At 51.9% G+C, this 19,370-nt stretch overlaps 1 protein-coding gene across 3 annotated transcripts; it reads left to right on the top strand.

Annotated features, from left to right (window-relative positions):
* The first annotated feature begins 6,178 nt into the window (after positions 1 to 6,178).
* CHIT1 (chitinase 1) lies at positions 6,179 to 18,846 on the top strand. Of its 3 annotated transcripts, none has more exons than XM_032878316.1 (11): positions 6,179 to 6,283; positions 7,340 to 7,369; positions 9,912 to 10,113; positions 10,688 to 10,744; positions 12,322 to 12,487; positions 12,720 to 12,844; positions 13,549 to 13,672; positions 15,869 to 16,054; positions 16,360 to 16,473; positions 17,932 to 18,058; positions 18,581 to 18,846. In XM_032878316.1, the coding sequence occupies exons 1-11, from the start codon at positions 6,259 to 6,261 to the stop codon at positions 18,823 to 18,825; spliced, it is 1,401 nt and encodes a 466-aa protein (XP_032734207.1). In that variant the 5' UTR covers positions 6,179 to 6,258; the 3' UTR covers positions 18,826 to 18,846. The 3 variants fall into 3 exon arrangements, with proteins under 3 accessions (XP_032734207.1, XP_032734209.1, XP_032734208.1); XM_032878318.1 differs by lacking the exon at positions 6,179 to 6,283 and adding an exon at positions 6,748 to 6,844; XM_032878317.1 differs by lacking the exon at positions 6,179 to 6,283 and adding an exon at positions 6,750 to 6,884.
* Positions 18,847 to 19,370: the final 524 nt, after the last annotated feature.

The following is a 19,370-nucleotide window of genomic DNA, read 5'->3' as shown; positions in this document are numbered from 1 at the left end:
CAGTTGAGACAACACCTGGAGGATAAGAAGAGGGAAGAAAGCACATTCCAGGCAGAGGGAACAGAATGTGCCAAGACCCTGAGGTGGGAGAGCACTGGTCATGTTCATGCTCACGAAGGAGATGCTGGGGGTGTGGTGACCAGAATGAGAATGAAAGGTGGGGCCGATCCCTTGGAAGCCATACTCTCTCTCTCAAGTTCTTTCTTTCTCTCTCTCTTCCTTTTCCCTCCTCCCTTCCTCTTTCTTTTCTCTTCTTTTCTCTTTCTTTCTTTCTTTCTTTCTTTCAGAGAGAGAGAATCTTCAGCCAGCTCTACACTCAGTGTGGAGCCCAACGACATGGGGGTCCATCACATGACCCTGAGATCGTGACCTGAACAGAAACCGAGAGTCGGAGGCTTAATCGACCAAGCCATCCAGGCACCCCTCTTTCTTTTTCTCCAATAGACAAGGATAAAGCATCTGCTATGTGCTAGGGAATGTTTGAGGCACCAGAGTTAAAGGAATAAACAGGATTAAGTCCCTCCCCTCAAAGAGCCCGCCTCTAACGGTAGGAAAGGGACCTACCTGCCTCCGTGTGGACACAAAGATGATGGATGGATCAATCAGCTTGGGGAAGTACTTGGGAGAAAACAAATCAGAACAGAAGAAGGAGAGCCTTGAAAGGCAGGCACTACTTTACATGGACGCTCAGGAGAAGCCTGAATGGGGGCCAGGAGCCAGCCGTGTGAAGATCACAGAGAAGAACATTCCAGGCAGAAGCAATGGCAGGTGCAAAGGCCTTAATGAAAGAACAGACTTGGAATTTTCAAGAGACAACGTTAAGGAGGTTGTATTTTATTCCGAGTTCAGTGGAGACCACAGAGAGGTCTTAGCAGAAGAGTGACAGGACTGGACTGAAGTTTCTCACAGCTCGCCCCAGCTGCTGTGTGGAGAATGGAGGGCGGGGGACAAGAGAAGGAAGGAGGAAGGACAGTTAGGAGGTGGAGGGGGTCTGGGGGTGGCAGAGGAGGTGGAACAGGAGGGAGGACTCCTCGTGGCACCCGGTCCTGTGAGGGGGAGGTCAGGAGACTTCCTGGGTGACTGGAAGAACTGGCTGGAATGTGGGAAGAAGCAGTTAACGGACTTAAGTGAAGGCTCACCACATGCTCAGCTCAGGGAGGCACAGAGCGGTGTCGGGGGAGAGGCCCGGGCCCGCCCTGCTGGGGACGGTGCAGCCGCCGCGATGGGATGCCAGCGGCCAGCAAGGGCAGAACAACGTGCCACTGGCCCTTGCGCTCATGGTCTCGTGATAAGATCTGGTTGGTGCTCGGTCACTTACAAGCCCTTCCATGAATTCTCTATCGAGTCCCTTCACAAGGAAGACAGGGAGTGTGATGTCCATTCTGCAGATGAGGAAACAGGCTTGGAGAGATTGTAACTCGCCTCGGCTGGGACAACCAGGATGCATGTGAACCAGAGGAGGAATTTCAGCCTCGGAGTCTGCTCTCGGGTGGGGCAGGCTGGAGGTTTATCTTGAAGTTTTATTGTGTATCAGGCGCATGGGTCTTACTTGAATTTGTTTTTTTGGAGCGTGGGAGAGGGTGAGAGAAGCCACTGGGGATGAAGGTAGGGTATAAAACCCCCTGATGTCGTATCTTGGGAGATCCATGGATGCCCACCCAGGTCTGTGGGTCTCCAAGCGGTTGCTTTTCTGCTCTGGATGGGAGGGATGGCTCCCAGGTGGCAGGAGCTGGTGCGAACACAGCACGACTGGGGAGGAGACAAGCCTTGACTCAGATGATCCCTATAAGATGTGCGGGGTCAGGAAGGCTGCCCCAGGAAGGGCAAGGTCAGGGAGCAGAGGCCTGGCGTGCTGTTGATGAGAGCTTGCTAAAAATAACAGGGATCTTTCAGCTTAGACATGGGCCACCTGCCCTGGAGGCCGAGACCTGCTTCCTTGAGTTAGAAACTCACGGGTGGGTGCTCTGGATCAGTCCCTGGGGAAGATCCTTCCCCAGGTCCACCAGACATGGGCCTGCCTTCTGCTTGCCAGGCCTTGATCTCCAGGCTGCAGCTTTCTACTTCTTGATATTTTGCAGTCTAGGTCGGGTCTATCAGGTCAGCCTTGAGCACGCCCTACCCAGCCTGAGACCTTATTGCAAAAGATGTCTAGCTTGGTAAATCAACACAGCCCCTTCCTCGCCAGCTTGCATGGCCAGTTCCTTCCCACCCCGAGCCCCTTAACAGAGATCACCCCAGCCTGCTGTCTTCGATCACTGCTTCTCAGCTGATGGCATGCTCTGTCACTGTCGCTGCAGTGTGATAGGCGGCTTTGTCTGAGAAGACCCGTCGCTGAATATCCCGTGTGCTTGCCAGAACCATCTTGCCTTTCTCTCTTTGCCTTCCACCCCACTAGTTCTCAGAGCTCCGCCCTAGCACCCCTCCCTCTGGCCTCCCCTTGCCCTCTCTGGCTGGGTTCCGCCACCCCCTTCACGTCCAGGGCTCCCCTCCGTCCTACCCTTGTCTTCACTGCTGTATATTGTGTGCGGGGCCCAACCTTGATTCTTTCCAGTTTGGTAAGACAATTAAGTCATTGACATCTAGGAAACCTGTTTTTCCTGCCCAGTGGAAACATTGCCTTTGTTGGACATATGTTTCCATATGTGCCCAGATCTACCTCTGTTTGTCTTCTCTGGAGATTTGATTCCATGCTTTGATCCCAACAGATTTATAGTAAGTTTTGTATAGTATGTCCCTCATCATTACTATCTTTTTTTTTTAACTTGAAGAGAATTGACATTTTTTTAAAAAGATTTTATTTATTTATTTGAGAGAGAGAGTATGTGGGTGGGAAGGAGGGGTAGGGGCAGAGGGAAAAGCAGACTCCCCACTGACCAGGTTGCCCTACACAGAACTCGATCCCAGGACCCTGGGATCATGACCTGAGCCAAAGGCAAGTGCTTTAACTGACTGAGACAGCTGGATCCCCTAAGGAGAATTTATTTTTTTAAAAAATGGTATTATTTCCCTGTGCAGGCAGATGTTTGAATCTTGTTTGTGTCCTGCAATGAGTTTTATAGATTTTGTTTTTTAAAAGATTTTATTTGTTTATTTGACAGACAGAGATCACAAGTAGGCAGAGAGGCAGGCAGAGAGAGAGAGGGAAGTAGGCTCCCCACTGAGCAGAGAGCCCAATGCGGGGCTCAATTCCAGGACCCTGAGATCATGACCTGAGCCGAAGGCAGACACTTAACCCGCTGAGCTACCCAGGTGCTCTGTTTTATAGATTTTAGTATCAAATTTATTATTAAATTTACTCATAAGTATTTTATAGCTTTTGACACTTCTGTAGATTAGACATTTGCCCCCATTTCTATTTTTAATTGGCTTTTCTACTATAGAGAAAAGCTATAAATTTTTGTATATTCACCAAATCCAGCAAATTCTGTTTCATTCCTGGTCTGGTTTTTTTTTTTTTTTTTTCAGTCTAAAAAACTGAAGGGTTTTGCAGATATCCAAACATGTCTACAATTATTGGCAATTATATCATTCATATACTATATATAATTTCCCCTTTTATTAGTATAATAGCCAAACATTTTTTTAAAGATTTATTTATTTTTATTTCTTTGAGAGAGAGAGAAAGCAGGAGGGGGAAGAGTGACAGAGGGAAAGGGAGAAAGAGAATCCAAGGCAGACTCCCCACCGAAGGTGGAGCCCAACACGGGGCTTGATCCCACGACCCTGAGATCAGGACCTGAGCCGAAATCAAGAGTGAGACCCTCCACTGTCTGGGCCACCCAGGTGCCCCTAGAGTAGGAACAATTTTTAAAACAGTGCTGAGCAACAGTGGTGGTAGGCTTCAAGCTTTCTTTATTACTTATTTTAATGGAAGTGCCTTTAGCATTTCAAAGTTTATGATGTGTATTGTTGGGTTTTAGAAGACAGGGCCATAGCTGCACTTGTCAGTGTCCCCAACCAAAGACAAGCCCTTCCCCCACAAGGGGTGCCCTGGGAGCTGATGTGGAGAGGAGTTGATCTTAGTGTTAAGAGGACAAGGGTCAGAGCCCCGGACCCTCACCAGATTTTTACCAGAGGAACTTAGAGGAGCTTGTTTCCTATGTTAGGTTTCTACTTATTTTCCTTTGAAGAAAGGGTCTGGGACAAAAATTCAAAGAAAACAATATTAAGAAGGATAAGAAGAGGAGGATCAACCGTGTTAACCAGGGTAGCAATGTTAATGGTGGGCTACTGGGGTAGAATGGGGACCCTACCTGAGTCGCAGCAGGTGGGTATTTGGAGCAACTCAGAACCCCGGGCCCCTGCAGTGCAGGGTCCTCATGGGGTCAGAAAGCTGAGTCAGAAAAGCTCCAAGATGACAGGTCAATTGTGTTTGTGGGGGTGGCAGGCAAGTGAAGGAGGCCACCGGCCCCTCTGGAGAAACAGTCTTCACTCCCACGTTCACCCGCCCCTTCTCGCTCACATGCAGGAGCTGAGGCGCCTCTGCTGATCTCAGGGGGCCCTGAACTCCTTTGCAGGATCCCCAAGTGAAGGGAACAGAAAAGACCAAAAAAGAGGCAGTGGCTGCGGCAGGGAAAGCGAGGACACAGGGCTTGCCCCTCTGGGTACCGCGGTCCAGCCCTCTCAGGGACCTCACAGAGGTTACCGGGGCCCTGAGCTCTGACACACCCAGAGACTGGGCAGAATTGGGAGTAAGAAGAGCTGCAGCATGTAGTGCCTTCCCCCAGCGATCCTCTGTGGATTTCAGTTTATAGATGAAGAAACTGGAGCTCAGAGAAGGTAAGGAACTGGCTCGAAGTTGTGCAGATGGGAAATGGCAGAGTGGGGATTAAAATCGAGGCAACTTGACCCCAGAGCCGTCTCCCACCGGACATTCCCACTCAGCTGGCCAGGCCACTCAAGTTAAGGTCAAGGACCAAAGATCGGATCACCTAAAATCAGCCACGTTTCGCCTGGGACCCTAAAGTTCATGCACACACCAGACATTGTCTGCAGACAGAATAAGTAGCACAGACATGGTTAGATCCTATAGTCGGTTGAACGGTCCTCCTCCCCATGCCACCCCCCCCCAAAAAAAAGAACCTCAGAATGTGACCTTATTTGGCATAAGGGTCTTTGCAGATGTAATTAAGGTAAGAATCTCAAGATGAGATCATCCTGGGTTAGGGTGAGCCCCAGATCCAATGGCAAGTGTCTTACTAAGAGGTGACAGAAGATACACAGACACAGGAGAAAGGCCATGAGGCAGTAGGCAAAGTGGTGCCACCACCAGCCATGGAACCCCAGAAGCTGTCAGAAGCTGGAAAGCGCAAGGAAAGATTCTTCTTTAGAAACTTCAGAGGACGGATGGCCCTGCCAACACCTCACTTTCAGACTTCCGGCCTCTACCACCGAGAATAACTTTCTGTTGTTTTAAGCCTCCCCAGTTTGTGGGAATATGTGACAGCAGCCGTAAGAAATTAATATATATATAATTTATAGGAAACAAGGCATTTAAGGGGCACCTGGCTGGCTCAGCCAGTGGAGTGTGTGACTCTTGATCTTGGGGTGGTGTGTAGCTCAGGTAGGGCATAGAGTTTACTTTAAAAAAAAGAAAAATAAAAAAGACAAAGAAAACCAAGACATTTTAAACTCCTACAAGCTCATAGCTGCTGTTTGTCATTAGATATTTTTCTCAATCAGTGCAGATAAAATGTATTACTAGCCTTGGAGGGTCACAAAATAAGATTTTCATGAAATACATATTATATTTGCAACCCCATCATCTTACAGGGAGGGCAAGTGAATTCCAGAGGGAACGGTGGAGAAGGAACCACCAGGCTGGTCAGAAGTCCAGCTTCCCTGACTTGTGAATCATTCCTCTTCGCCCCCGCCAAGCCCATTAAGCAATAGGTCACTCACGGTCTTCACGAACCCCCAACCAAGGAAATCAGAACCAGGCTCATCCAGCAGGATGCTTAGAATCACTTCCTGCTTCCCTCTCTCGGCCCGCGCAGTTGGATCATGCCAAGGGCCCAGTTTACACTCTGTGATTGTTCCAGATAACTAAGAATTGCTAAAGGCCATTGTGTTAGGTTTGCCCAACCCATGATATGTGACACCCTAGCCCTTCACGCCACACCCCAGCTCCCCTCTCCCGCCTCCACCACCCCCTGATTTCAACACTCCAGGCTTTGGTGGAACAGGGCAGCCCGATAAAAGGAGAGAAGGTCTAGCATGCCAGTGGCACTGGCTGGAGTCTGATGCCGAGCCAGCACCATGGCACGGTCCATGGCCTGGGCAGGTGAGTGGGCACTGTCCGGGAGAGTGGGCTGGGCACGGGCAGCTGTGAGGAGGTGAGAATGTAGCTATTAGGCGGCTTCTTGGTGCTGTCTGCAAGGAAGCAGGAACATTCGGGAGAACTTCAGAGGGTCATTCCATTCCTGTGGGGTCCCCCTGGGCTCTTTCAATCCAAGAGTCTTTGTGCTGCAAGAAAAGGCTTTTCTCAACTGGCTGAAATGGACTTTTCCTCCTCCTGTCCTGCAAGCCCAGAGTCAGTGAACACCACGGCAGTGGGTGGTTTTCTCTTTCCATGTTCTTAGGCTTCTGTGTTTGGCCTTTTTCAAGGGATGCCCACTGGCAATGGATTCTTCCCACAAGGATTCAACCCTGTGCTGGTTGTTGCATAAGAAGAGGGCAGCCCGGGAGCCATGACCTTGGGTGTCCTTGCAAGTGTTCGCAAAGGTTCTATTAGGATAACAGGAACATCCAAGGTCAACAGAAAGGTGAAATAAATCTTTCTAAAGGAGTCCTGCTGGGCCTGAGGTCTCCAAGGATGCTGATAATTCAACCAAGCTCTTGTGAGGTGTGTCGGGAAAGCGGCACAAAGTAGGAAACTCGTGGGGGTGAGCAGAGGCACAGAGGCCACACGGAGAGACGGTGTCTCTGGCCTAGCCCTTCCACACTGGCTCGTAACAGCCCCAGGACAGGTTTTCTGCTTGCTCCAAAAGAGAAACATTCTCTCTGAAACCTCACGAGTCAGGGGTTTTCCTAGAATCTTCCTAAATACACTCCGCTCTCCACTGACGCTCTAGGGAGGAGCCGTCTTCTCTCGCAGAAACTTCCATCAGCTCTGGGGCTAGTCCAGGCCAGGGAGGGGCCCCTGCCATCTGGCCGGGGTGAAGGGATGGACCCAGTGCCCTCCTCGGTCCCTTTTGGACAGAAGTTTGATTCGGAGAAAACCATCCTTTGCCTATCCCTCTCTGACCACCCCTACCTCCCAGGCTTCAAGAAGCAGACAGGGTCCGGGAAAAATACGAATGACCAGTTAACCTCTGCCTTCTCTCTTGTGCCGCCTTAGGTTTGATGGTTCTGCTGACAATCCAATGGGGTGAGTGGAATCTTCTTTGTAGTTTTGTTGTTTTGTTGTTTGTTTGATTGTTGTTTGTTTGAAGTAGGCTCCACACCCAGCGTGGAGCCCAACAAGGGGCTTGAACTCACAACCCTGAGATCAAGACCTGAGCTGAGATCAAGAGTTGGACGCCCCCTTTTTTTTGGAGGGGGAGGGTAAGCGGCACCTTCTTGAGGCTAGCCCTGGGTTCCCTCAGCCTCTTCCCTCTGCTCCCCTCCCCACTCACTCCGCACCCCGACCCCCACCCCACATTGAGAGCTCTCGCCAGTTTTCCGTGGGGCCTCTCCTCCAAAGGTCAGACCACTGCAGGTGTCCTTGTGCCAGGAACAGGTTCTTACCGCCTTACCCACTAGCTGAACTGCGTGTGTCTGGGGCCAACTTCACTGTCAAGCTCTCTCAGGTCTTCCCTGAGGTCCTTGCTCCAACCTCTGTGCTCTCACAGAGCTGAACACATTTCCCTATGTGTACGTCAGTGTTGCTAATTATCAGCCTAGATGTCTCCCCGACCAGGCGGTGAGCTACTGGAGGTAAGGAGCCCAAGTCTCACCCAGCTCCATGCCCCAGCCCCTTAGCTCTGCCTGGACAACACACTCACTCCTGTTTCTGTTGGACTGATGGCATATAGGGCTCGGGAGAGCCCGAGGGGACCTCTTCCCATCTCAGACAGGTGAGAGATCTCTGGGGGATGCTCAGCAACTAGGATTCTGGGGTTCCCTTCCCACCCCACTCCTTGTGCGTCAGCAGCTCCAGGAATGCTGGCTCCTCAGACCCTCATCTTGAGGCTGGGCTGTGATGTTAGACAAACGGCTGTCCTCCTCGTCTCACAGGAGGCAACAGCCAGGAGCCACAGAAAAAACAAACATGGGGAAGAAAGGTTGAAGATTTCCCTAAAAGCTTCAGTCCAAGTTACTCTGGGCTTATGGTCTGGTGTATATATTAACAGAGTCTTGTGTGAATGAAGGGTTAATACATGTAAAGCACTTAGAATAGAGCTTGCTGTCCGCTAGCACTGTTCTGAGTATTTAACATAATATATTTACTCTTTATTCATACAACAGTCCTTTGAGGTAGAAACCATGATCATTCTCATGGTTTGGAGCGGGAAGCTGAGTAACCTGGCTGGAAGGTGGCAGAGCTGGGATTTCAGCCCAGGCATTACAATTCCAGAGACCCTGCTTTTAACCACCGCATTTTATTGCCACTATAGTACAAAAATCCATGCATGATATTTGATATAACAAGATACGATATAAGAGGGACCTCCATGCTTCCTCCTAGATAGTCCTAGGATGTTTTGTTCTCCGGGTTAACCCTTTGCTTTGAGGAGTTCACCAGTCCTCCTCCTACATCAGTGCAGGCTACATCTCCAGCCCCCACTGGCAAGTTCTACTCCTGCATGGGCTCTGGCTAGAGCCGGTGACCCCCCAAGGATTCCAACTTCTCCTTCGGGAGCATCCATCTGCCCAGGGGAGTCCCAGACAGCCCCTCATGCTCTGGGTTTCCACACAGCCTCCTGTAGACACTTTGCACCCTCCTCTTCCTCGCCTGACCTCTCACTAGCCACTTAGAAGCCAAAGGGGACTACAGAGAGACCCTCTCGGGGCTAAAGGAAGTCCTAGGGTCTAGACACTGGCCATAGATGTGCTCCAGTACAAACCCATGATTCCGCCAAGTCCGTGGCATAATATGTTGGCTCGTGCAAACCATACCCTCATAGACCACAAGTTCTGGAAGAGACCTCAGAGACCACACAGTCATTTTCCAATAGGGGCCCTGGGCTAGAGCTGAAGAGGGAGTCGCCCCAAAATGCATTTCTGACAGATGCAGGAATAAAAAATCAGCCTTCTCCCTGTCTGGTTATCTGGTCAACCTAGCATAAAGCTGGCCTCTATGGGGGCCGTGACTGCTAGACCAACCCCTAGAAACAGGCACCCCTCCCCCAAAGTTCCCAAACTTCCTGGGGATTCCAGAAATAAGCTGCCTTTTCCTAGATTAATTTTTTTAAAGCTTTTATTTATTTATTTGACAGAGAAAGACACAGTGAGAGAGGGAACACAGCAGGAGGAGTGGGAGAGGAAGAAGAAGCAGGCTTCCCTCTGAGCAGGGAGCCCGATGCGGGACTTGATCCCAGGACCCTGGGATCATGACCTGAGCCCAAGGCAGCCGCTTAATAACTGAGCCACCCACGTGCCCCACCTTTTCCTAGATTAAATAAGCTCTTCGTTAGAACTTTATCAGCGATATTAATAAACCTAGATTCTCTGCAAGAAATAAAACTTTTTAAAGCAAGACTAAAACATAAATGCAAGCATGTAACTGGGCCCTCTTTCTTGCTACTTCATGTGTTTGCGTTTGAATGAAACTTCTGAAGTATTCCATACTGCATTTTGAAAGTTCTGCCTCCCTGCCTTCAGCCGGTCCAGAGTCTCTGACATTATGTAGGTTCTGCCCTGGGCAGAAGGTGCCAGTCCTCAGCGGACCTTTATGACCACCATTTCTTTTCTTTGTCCCCAATGGCCAGGCTCTGCCGCAAAGCTGGTTTGCTACTTCACCAACTGGGCCCAGTACAGACAGGGGGCCGCTCGCTTCCTACCCAAGGATGTGGACCCAAACCTGTGCACCCACCTCATCTATGCCTTTGCCGGCATGAACAATCACCAGCTCAGTTCTATAGAGTGGAATGACGAGGTGTTATACCAGGAGTTCAACGGCCTGAAGAAGATGTGAGCTGCTCTGGAGGGGGATGGGAAGTAGAGAAGCCGGGTACCTCCTCTCAGAGCCAGAAATCTTCCCCAGCACTGCAGTTAGGCTATAGACCTGCTGTGTGGCTTTGGGCAAGTCGCATCACCTCTCTGGGCTTTCCCGTGCTTACGTGGAAGAGGTAGGCATAGACAGGGACTCCTTAAGGCCCCTTCCAGTTTAAGTCTACGTGGGCTCTGGGTTGGGAAACTGCTTCCCTCTGCTGGGAATGCAGGCCCTTCTTCCTCCTAAAGTCTATCCATCCTCTAGCTCAAGCATCATCCCCACTTTGACAAAGCCTCTCTGTGGATCCACCTGACCTCTCACTTCTGAGTTCTTTGTGTGTCTATCTCCCCAGCGAGATGGGAGCCCTTGGAGGCAGGGACGTGCCTTTTCTTTCCCAATCTAGAGCTGTGCATAGGGACTTACACAACCCCCACCCCATCAGCGCCCATCAGGGCACCCACCACCCCTTGCTTTCTCCATCAGTGAGGTGAGCCCCAGAGCTGGCTGGGTGTTACAATCTGTAAATCCCAGCATGTGTGTTGTCTTTCCTAGGAATCCCAAGCTGAAGACACTGCTTGCCATTGGGGGCTGGAACTTCGGCACCCAGAAGTGAGTTGGCCGTGGACACCTGTATGGCAGAGCCACTGGGTGGGACCTGACTCGCTGGCAAGAGAGAGCCCTGGTCAGGGAATCAGACCAGGCTGAAGTGTAATCAGAGCGAAGGGGTCGGGAGGGGAGCCTGGAGTCTGGGGGCTGACCTTCCTCTTGAGCTCTTGGTACCTCCCTGGGAGGGCCGTGGAGGAGGCTGAGCTCCAGAATGTTTGTTACACATGCAGCCTTGCCAGCAGCACAGGACAGATTCTGACCCCGTTCCAGTTCTCAGTCTCCTCCTCCAAGAAATGGGTCAAGGGAGAGTCCTAACTAATCCCAGGGAACATAGAGTGTCTATATTTTCTGAGCTCTAAAACAGGATATCTTATCTGAGAATTTTTGTTCCACTTCTGGGTGTCAAAGGCCGTCTGTGAGAGCGAGCTTGGCTGCCAAAAATACTGGCATTTCTAGAACATTTTTGAGGAATTATAGAGATAACGGAATGAGGTATTTGAATCTAGACGTTTCCTAGAAAGTCCAGAATACAAGGTTCCCAAAGTTCTAAACTATTCTTTCTAAAACTTTTTGTTTGTTTGTTTTAAGATTTTATTTATTTATTTGTTAGAGAGAGAGAGAGAGAGAAAGCACAAGCAGGGGGAGCGGCAGACAGAGGGAGAAGCAGGCTTCCCACTGAGCAAAGAGCCCGATTTGGGGCTTGATCCCAGGACCCCAGGATCATGACCTGAGCTGAAGGCAGACACTTAACCAATTGAGCCACCCAGACATCCCATTTCTAAAACTTTCTGGATCATGGACCCTTTTGAAAACCCGATGAAATTTATGACCCACCTTCCCCAAATACTGTATATATGCAGATTTTTTTACTGGAATAAGGGGTTCTTAGCCTGAGGATCCTGGCACGTCAAACCCACTTCAGAACTAATTTAATTAATTAAATAATTAATTAATTAATCAATAGAAAACCAACTAAAATAAGATCAGTCTATAACCTTGAGACACTTCTTAGAGGGATCCTGGGAGTCAGGAGGATGTGGGGAGGAGGCTCCTCAGGCAGCGAGGGATTTCGAGGAGCTCTGGTCTGGTAATAGCACAGCCTTTTACGTATGTGAGTTTGAAGAAAATGACCATGTGAACCGACCAGGGACAGAGCAGCTGGCTCTCGGGTTGCCCAGATCCTCACTAACCTCGCTGTACTCTCCCCGTTCATTTTAGAAACTGATCTTTCTTCTTTTCTAAACCTCCCCGCTGGGGTGACAGCTAGCTCCCATTCAGGGTAGGACATTTCCTGAGCAAGGACATGGCAGCAGGCTGGTGGAGGGAATTTGGGAGGCAAAGCTCCAGACAAGTCAGTGTGCCCTGGGGACAGGACACACTTCAGGACCGTCTCTTTTCCAAGGCCAGGCTGATAGCTCCACGGCCAACATTGCAGCAGGCCTCTGACGCAGCCCTCCCAGCATCCCCCCGGGCCCAATGGCGGGCCACCAATATCCAGAGGAGTTTCTCACTTGCGTCTGAGGGAGAGAGAGAGCCCCTGTCAGCAAGGAAGGCCCACAAAGCCCTTCATCACCCCACAGGTTCACAGATATGGTGGCGACAGCCAGCAACCGTCAGATCTTTGTCAACTCAGCCATTAAGTTTCTGCGCAATCATGGTTTTGATGGCCTTGACCTTGACTGGGAGTACCCAGGAAGCCGGGGGAGCCCTCCCTCAGACAAGCAGCGCTTCACAGCCCTGGTGCAGGTGTGGCTGGGCAGGGAAGGGGGTCACCCCGCTGGCCAGGGGGGCCCAGATCAGCGGCCTCAGGGGACACGTGAGTGCTGCTCTGTCCCCAGGGCCCACTGTCTTTTGTGTTAGCATAGCACAGACCAGCCCTGCGGTCAGTTTTCAGACTCCCAAAGGGGAGTATCTGCTTGGAGCCCCCAGGGACATAACTGGTCCCTGCCTCTGGACTCACTCTGAGCTGCCCCTGCAGGACCTGGCCAAAGCCTTCCAACAGGAAGCCCAGACTTCGGGGAAGGAACGCCTTCTTCTGAGCGCAGCAGTCCCAGCCGGGAGAACAAACATAGAAGCCGGATACGAGGTGGAAAAAATTGCTCGGTGAGTCTCAGGCATATGGTATGGAACCCGCGCCCTCTGAAGCTGAGCTGCCCCAGGAGGAGAGCAGGTGCTCACCTGCGAGGTGTCGTTCTGGAAAAGACTGGCCCCTCCAGCAGTGCACCCAGGAAGGATCTGCTCCCTATGTCTGCTGCTCCAGGGTCCCGATGATCTCTTTCGGAATCCTTGCCCTTTTCCTTGGAAACTCAGTCTTAACATCAAGTACCCTCTGAGGGCAAGCGTGAAGGCCAGAGGACGAGTCCTCTCAATTCCTGCACGCTGACGTGCTGCGTGTGCACCCGCGTGCCTGTTAGAGACGTGGAATCTCTGACCCTACCACAGGCCTCCTAAAGTAGGGCCTGTGTTTGGATGAGGTTCGCAGGTGATTCGTGGGCACACAAAAATTTGAGCAACACTGAGCTAGATTTCCCTCCAAAATGGTGAAAGCACGAGGTGTCCTGAGCTTGCTGGAGGAAGGATGCCCAAGATGGGAGTTGCTAACCCCACAGTGTGAATGACAGTGACCGCAATACTGGCAGCTTAGGGGGAATAAGGCAGTGCTGTCTAATCACCTCTTACAGATTGAGGGTGACCTGCACCCCTGTCTCTTACCATGAGGGCCCGTCCTTGGCCCCACAGGGAGGGCAGGAAGGAACAAGGAGGGGTTGTTCGCTAGCCCCTCACCCTTCTCTCCACACCTCCTGTAGGAACCTGGACTTTCTTAGCCTCATGGCTTATGACTTCCATGGCTCTTTTGAGAAGACCACTGGACACAACAGCCCCCTCTACAAGAGGCAGGGGGAGAGCGGGTCAGCAGCCGAATTGAACGTGGTGAGTAGCTGCGGGGAGGAGGCAGTACTCACCATCCCCAGGCCCTATCAAGTGGCCTTTTTTTTTTTTTTTTAAGATTTTATTTATTTATTATTTATTTATTTGAGAGAGAGCAGGAGCCTGGGCCGGGTGGTGGTGAGGGACAGAGGGAGAGGGAGAAGCAGACTCCCCGCTGAGCTGGGAGCCTGATCCCAGGACCCTGGGATCTTGACCTGAGCCAAAGACAGAGCTTAACTGACTGAGCCCCCCAGGGGCCCCCAGTTTGAGGCCCTAATGGAAACAAAAGCAGGATAACCAACAGCGCAGAGTTGCTGGGACTTTCCCTTCCTTTGCTTGTTTCTTTTCTCCTCCTGTGCAAGTGCTGAGGGGAAAACTTACTCCTGTTCTCCTGTTTAGCATCCTGGCTGATAGTAGACACAGCAAACCAATTTAACGACATCAAACAAAGCAGTGACTCATTGGGAGGCTGTCTTTGACCTTCAATGTCCTGCAAAAATGACTTCTCACTTTCTTCACATCCCCCACCGCATTTCCTTTAAGACCATGCGTAAACTTTCCCTCCTGGTCACTCTGATTGACCTTCTGGAAGGTGCTTTCGGAGGCGGAAGCTTTCCCAAGCTAATAACACATCAGCGGATGTCCTTCGGGGTTGGGCCTCCTCCTCCCCCACCCCAGACCCTGGAAAGGGCAGGTTTGGTTTCAGGCTGGGGTGGGTGGAGGCTTCGTGCCCGGCTCACCCTGGTGGAGCAGCCCAGAGGGTTTTTTATAAGCCCACTCTACATTTTTTAAAAAGTTAAGAACAACCATATTATTTCTATTCAAAATAAACAAACAAACAAAAACACCCTAAATAAAAATGCTTTTTAATTTTGGGGAGCCCACATCCTAGTGTATCAGCTAGGATAGAACATCTTCGAATTCTGGGGCTCTTTCACAAATAAGGGACACATCTTTGGGTATTTGAGTCAGGCATCCATAGTTCACACTGAGCCCAGCCCCTGCACCCCCATCTGGAAAACTATGCGGGTCCCGGGGGGAAGCCAGCCCAGCCCAGCAGGGAAATACCCAGAGATGTTCAGCTGAGAGTCGAGGGCCCAGAAGTCCCACCAGCACTGTGCTCTCTGGGCTGTGTGCCCTGGATCCACGTAGGGGAAAGGAGGCCCTTCTCCTCTTACGAGGAGGCCTTCTGCTCTCTGTACTGTGTGTCCACGACTGCTTCTGGCCACAGAGTGACTTTTCGAAACGTGCACAAAGTGCCATAGAGCTCAGCAGGGGGGTCCCACCCTCTGCCTTCGGAAAGCTCCAGTCTGATCAGAGATAAATCATGTAGACCAGCAGAAAGAAAGAAATACAGATGCATTTAGTGAGACGTGTCCCTTCCTTAAGTGCTGGGAGGGGACCGAGTGACAGGAGGACTTGGATTTGAACGGTGCTGCTTCCTGGGGGAAGCGAGCCTATAATCCTGACTTGGGGGCGGGGTCTTCCCTATTCATTTATTCCAAATCCTTAGACTGGGTACCTCCGCATGCCACAGGCAGGGGGTGTCACGTCAAGTCGTGCGTGAGGGGGAAAGCCCTGGTCGGGGACACATGAGGACGCCGTGTGTTCATTGGTTCTTCCTGTTGGAGCACCCAAGTGTTGAGCACTGTTCTAGGCACGGGGGATGTAGAGATAAAGGAGACCGGATTCCCGGCTCCTGTACTCAGTGGAACTTCAAACGACAATGAGCACAAGCGTGATCACAGCTTCACCTTGCTGGACCTTCTTCACGTTTTGCTGGACCGTCTAGCTGCGTCATATCTTACAATTCTTGCAATTTTAACTGTTTCCATGTCATGGACAGGAAGCCGGAGGCTCAGCAAGGTGAAGTAGTGACGTGGCCGACCCAGGCGGGGATCTTGGCCGCTTGGCGCATTGACGCATCCGGAGCATCTAGCCCGGTGCCAGGCGGGGCCGTCCCTAAACATTGGCTCTGTGAACAGTTGTCAGACTCCAAAGCTCATGCTCGTCGGCCAGAGTGCCATGAGGCTTCTCTGTCTTTGGGGTCAAGGATCTAAGGCAGGACCTAAAGAAGACAGGACAGGCTTGGAACACTACTAAGGCCTGTGATGTTCCTCTGAAGCTCCTGGCTTTGGACGGCCAGAACCAGGCCAAAGGCAAAGTGAGTTAACCCGGCCCCTCCTCATCCCTCATCAGGACTCTGCCGTGCAGCTGTGGCTGCAGAAGGGGACCCCTGCCAACAAACTGATCCTCGGCATGCCCACCTACGGACGCTCCTTCACCCTGGCCTCCCCATCAGACACTGGAGTGGGGGCCCCAACCACAGGGCCTGGAACCCCTGGCCCCTTCACCAGAGAGGGAGGGCTGCTGGCCTACTATGAGGTAGGAGAATCCACAGTCACCCCTCATATGGGGTGGGGTGGGGGGCTGCTGCTTCTCCCATAGTTTCTGAATGAGGATGACAGGCAAATTCTGGCCTGGTGAATTCCATCCCTATCTGTCATCTCGTATCACTGTTAAGCTCCAGTGCCTCATTAAATGGGGGGTTCTAGGTCATTCAATCTAGAACCTCCTAGGTCCTGCAAGTTCCCTCAGACAGGAGTTTTCCACTCTCCGGTCTCCTCTTGGCCAAGGAGGCACAGGTCCCTCTTCCCCAGGCTCCCCAGCTCTGCCCTCTGCTCCTGCAGGTCTGCTCCTGGAAGGGGGCCACTCAGCACAGAATCGAGGACCAGAAGGTGCCCTATGCATTCCAGGGCAACCAGTGGGTGGGTTTCGATGATGTGCGGAGCTTCAAAACCAAGGTGAGACCCAGCCCTGCTGGGAGCGGGTGGACCTGGGTGGGCCCGAGGCTGTCAACAGCACTAAACGGTAGCATTCGGAACCTCTTCAAAGAGAAGTCTCCTTTAAAATATCTCAACATGTCACAGACCTTCTCGTGATAGCATTTTACATTTTTACCACCTATTGATTAAGAAAAGACGCGATCACAAAAAGTCACTCTACCATGAGTACCACTCTTGAAAGAATTTGTATTTTCTGACATACTTGCATTTGTATTCAACAAAATACAAATTCTACAGACATAGGGAGAGGAGAAATACATACAGTGAGGTGTATTTTTTATTCAGCTCATTGACAATATTTGGTGCATGTTCAGAGTATAGACTTTTTGGTTTACTTATATGACCCACCCCAACTGACTCTTGCTCAGTATCAGTGGCTGAAAAAGAGTGCATTTATGTATTTCTTTCTCTTTTTTTTTGACATTTTTAAATTTAAATTTAATTGAGTAACATAAAATGTTGGTTTCAGAGGTACAGGTCTGTGATTCATTAGTCTTATACAACACCCAGTGCTCTTTACATCACATGCCCCCCCCAAGGTCTATCACCCAGTTACCCCATCCCTCCACCCCCACCCCTGCATTTATGTGTTTCCATGACTCTCTCCCCCATGAGATCGTGACCTCCTATAGAGGCACCGCAGGGCGCCTTCTGGACAAGTCACTTCCCTTCCGATGCAGGGAACAGTAGGTCTTCCTAGAAGGGTAGATCAAGGGCTCTGGAAGAATTGAGCAGGGAGTGTGATCCCAGCTGGAGGAGACAGGAGAAGGGGTCATGATGGAAGGGTCTTTGAGAAAGTCTGAAAGCAGAGAAGGGGCGTGGGCCTCAAACCTGCCCTACCCTCCAGCCCCCGCCTCACGCCAGGGCCTCCCCCGACCTCTGGCAGGCTTAGGGGGATAGGGAAGCCCCTTAAGAGAACACACAACCCTTTCCCGGGGACGAGTTGGGGACCTAGTGGGGGAGAGAAGGCCCTCAAGGGAGGACAAAGACCTGAAGATAGGAAATTGATCAGATTTCTGGGGAAGCTTTGTCATCCCTATGGTAACTGGATTCATCACAACCAGCAGGCAGTGCCCCCAAACATAGCAGCTCAGCCCAGGAAAGATGGAGATGTTAAAGCTTCCAACCTAGGGAAGTCCACACACACTCACTCCTCATACCTCCACCTTCACCCCCACCCCAGGCCATACTCCTGCTGAGATGGGAGGATTCCAGAATGACTTATGCACAGTGGGGATCAGGTCTCAGTCTCCTGGGCTTCCAGCCTGGGCCTGTCTCCGGCAGCCTGGACCACTCCTGGCCTGGGGGTGCTGGGAACAAGAGCCCCGTCTCAGTGAGGAAGCCAGAGGAGGGACTGTGGGGCGGCCTGCCCAGGCTGCCCCGGGCTCCGCCACCTGTACCTTGCTCCCCACACAGGCCAGCTACCTGAAGCAGAAGGGCCTGGGCGGGGCCATGGTCTGGGCACTGGACATGGACGACTTCGCTGGCTTCTTCTGTAACCAGGGCCACTACCCCCTCATCAAGGCACTGCAGCTGGAGCTGAGTGAGTAAAGAGCCAGGGACAGAGGCAGAATCCGTGGCTAGGGTACCAACACCCCCTCTGTGAGCTGCAGGTCCTGGCTCCTTCTGAGGAAACAACTTTGCCCAATACTGCAATTTCCCAAATTTCATGCGCTCGGGGGGCTAAGGAAACTGTGAAACCGTTCTCTCCCCAGGCTCTTCTTCCCCTTTCTAACTGTGGCAATGCCCTTTGGGGGTGTTGGTAACCGGGGCTTCCCTCTGGGGGCCCTCAGCCCGGAACCGCAGCTCGCTCCTCTCCTTTTAAAGGGAAAGTTTGCCCTCGGCCTGCAGTGCGAGACCCCCAGTGGTCCTTGCTGGTCTGTGCAGATAGGAGATGGCTACTGATGGCCTCTTGCCCTCGGCCTGCCCCCACGTGTCCCGCTGAGCAGTGCCGCAGGGCATGGATGCTGTCAGGCTGTTTTCCACCTGGGGCGCCTGGCCGCTCTCTGCCTGCGGGTTGGGATCCCTTGGGGGAGACCTGGCTGAATCTTCCCTCTTTCCCCAGGTCTTCCCTCTATGCCTTTAGGCACCATAGAACCTGAAGTCCCCATACCAGGCCAGCCTCCTAAACCTGAGCATGGCCCCGGCCTCAAACAGGATACCTTCTGCCGAGGCAAAGCCGACGGGCTCTACCCTAACCCTCAGGACCGGAGCAGCTACTACACCTGTGCAGGGGGGAGGCTGTTCCAGCAGAGCTGTCCACAGAGCCTGGTGTTCAGCTCCTCCTGCAAATGCTGCACGTGGAGATGAGCGCCTGAGACCCCTAGAGCCGCGGCCACCAACCAAGCCGGGGCCCTGGGGTCACTCCACGGCCTGCCTTCCCAGCTCTCCCAGGGGGACTGCAATCCCCCAGACCTCTCAGCCTTGATTCCTTTTGTCCTGGCTCTCCTGGGCTGCCTCTTTTACTTGCAAAATAAATCTGGTTTACACTCCACTGTCCCGAGTGCTGTGACTTACACTGTGCTGTGACTCTAAACACCCTGTTGATTAAAAAGGGGAGGTGGGGAAGCCACGAGGAGAGGGTAGCGTAAGGCACGCAGAGGTCTGAGTCAGGTGAGAAAGCTGTCCATTTGGGGTGTGAGAGGCCGCGTCACGTCTCACCACATCCCAGCGGGCAGCTCTCAGGACCCAGGTGACCACCAGAGAGCTCCTCCCGCCTGCCTCAGCTCACGTGTCATCCCCAAGATTCACACTAGATGGCAGCAGAGAAGAGATTTGCTTGGCCCTCGGGACTCCGTGGCACCGATCAGCAGGAAAATGAGATTCCAGGCCCCAGGTAGGTACTGAGCGCTCAC

The sequence above is a fragment of the Lontra canadensis genome, unplaced genomic scaffold (assembly GCF_010015895.1).
Source record: "Lontra canadensis isolate GAN:19392208 unplaced genomic scaffold, GSC_riverotter_1.0 scaffold63, whole genome shotgun sequence".
Taxonomy (NCBI): Eukaryota; Metazoa; Chordata; class Mammalia; order Carnivora; family Mustelidae; genus Lontra; species Lontra canadensis.
This window is presented reverse-complemented; position numbering and strand designations above follow the sequence as displayed.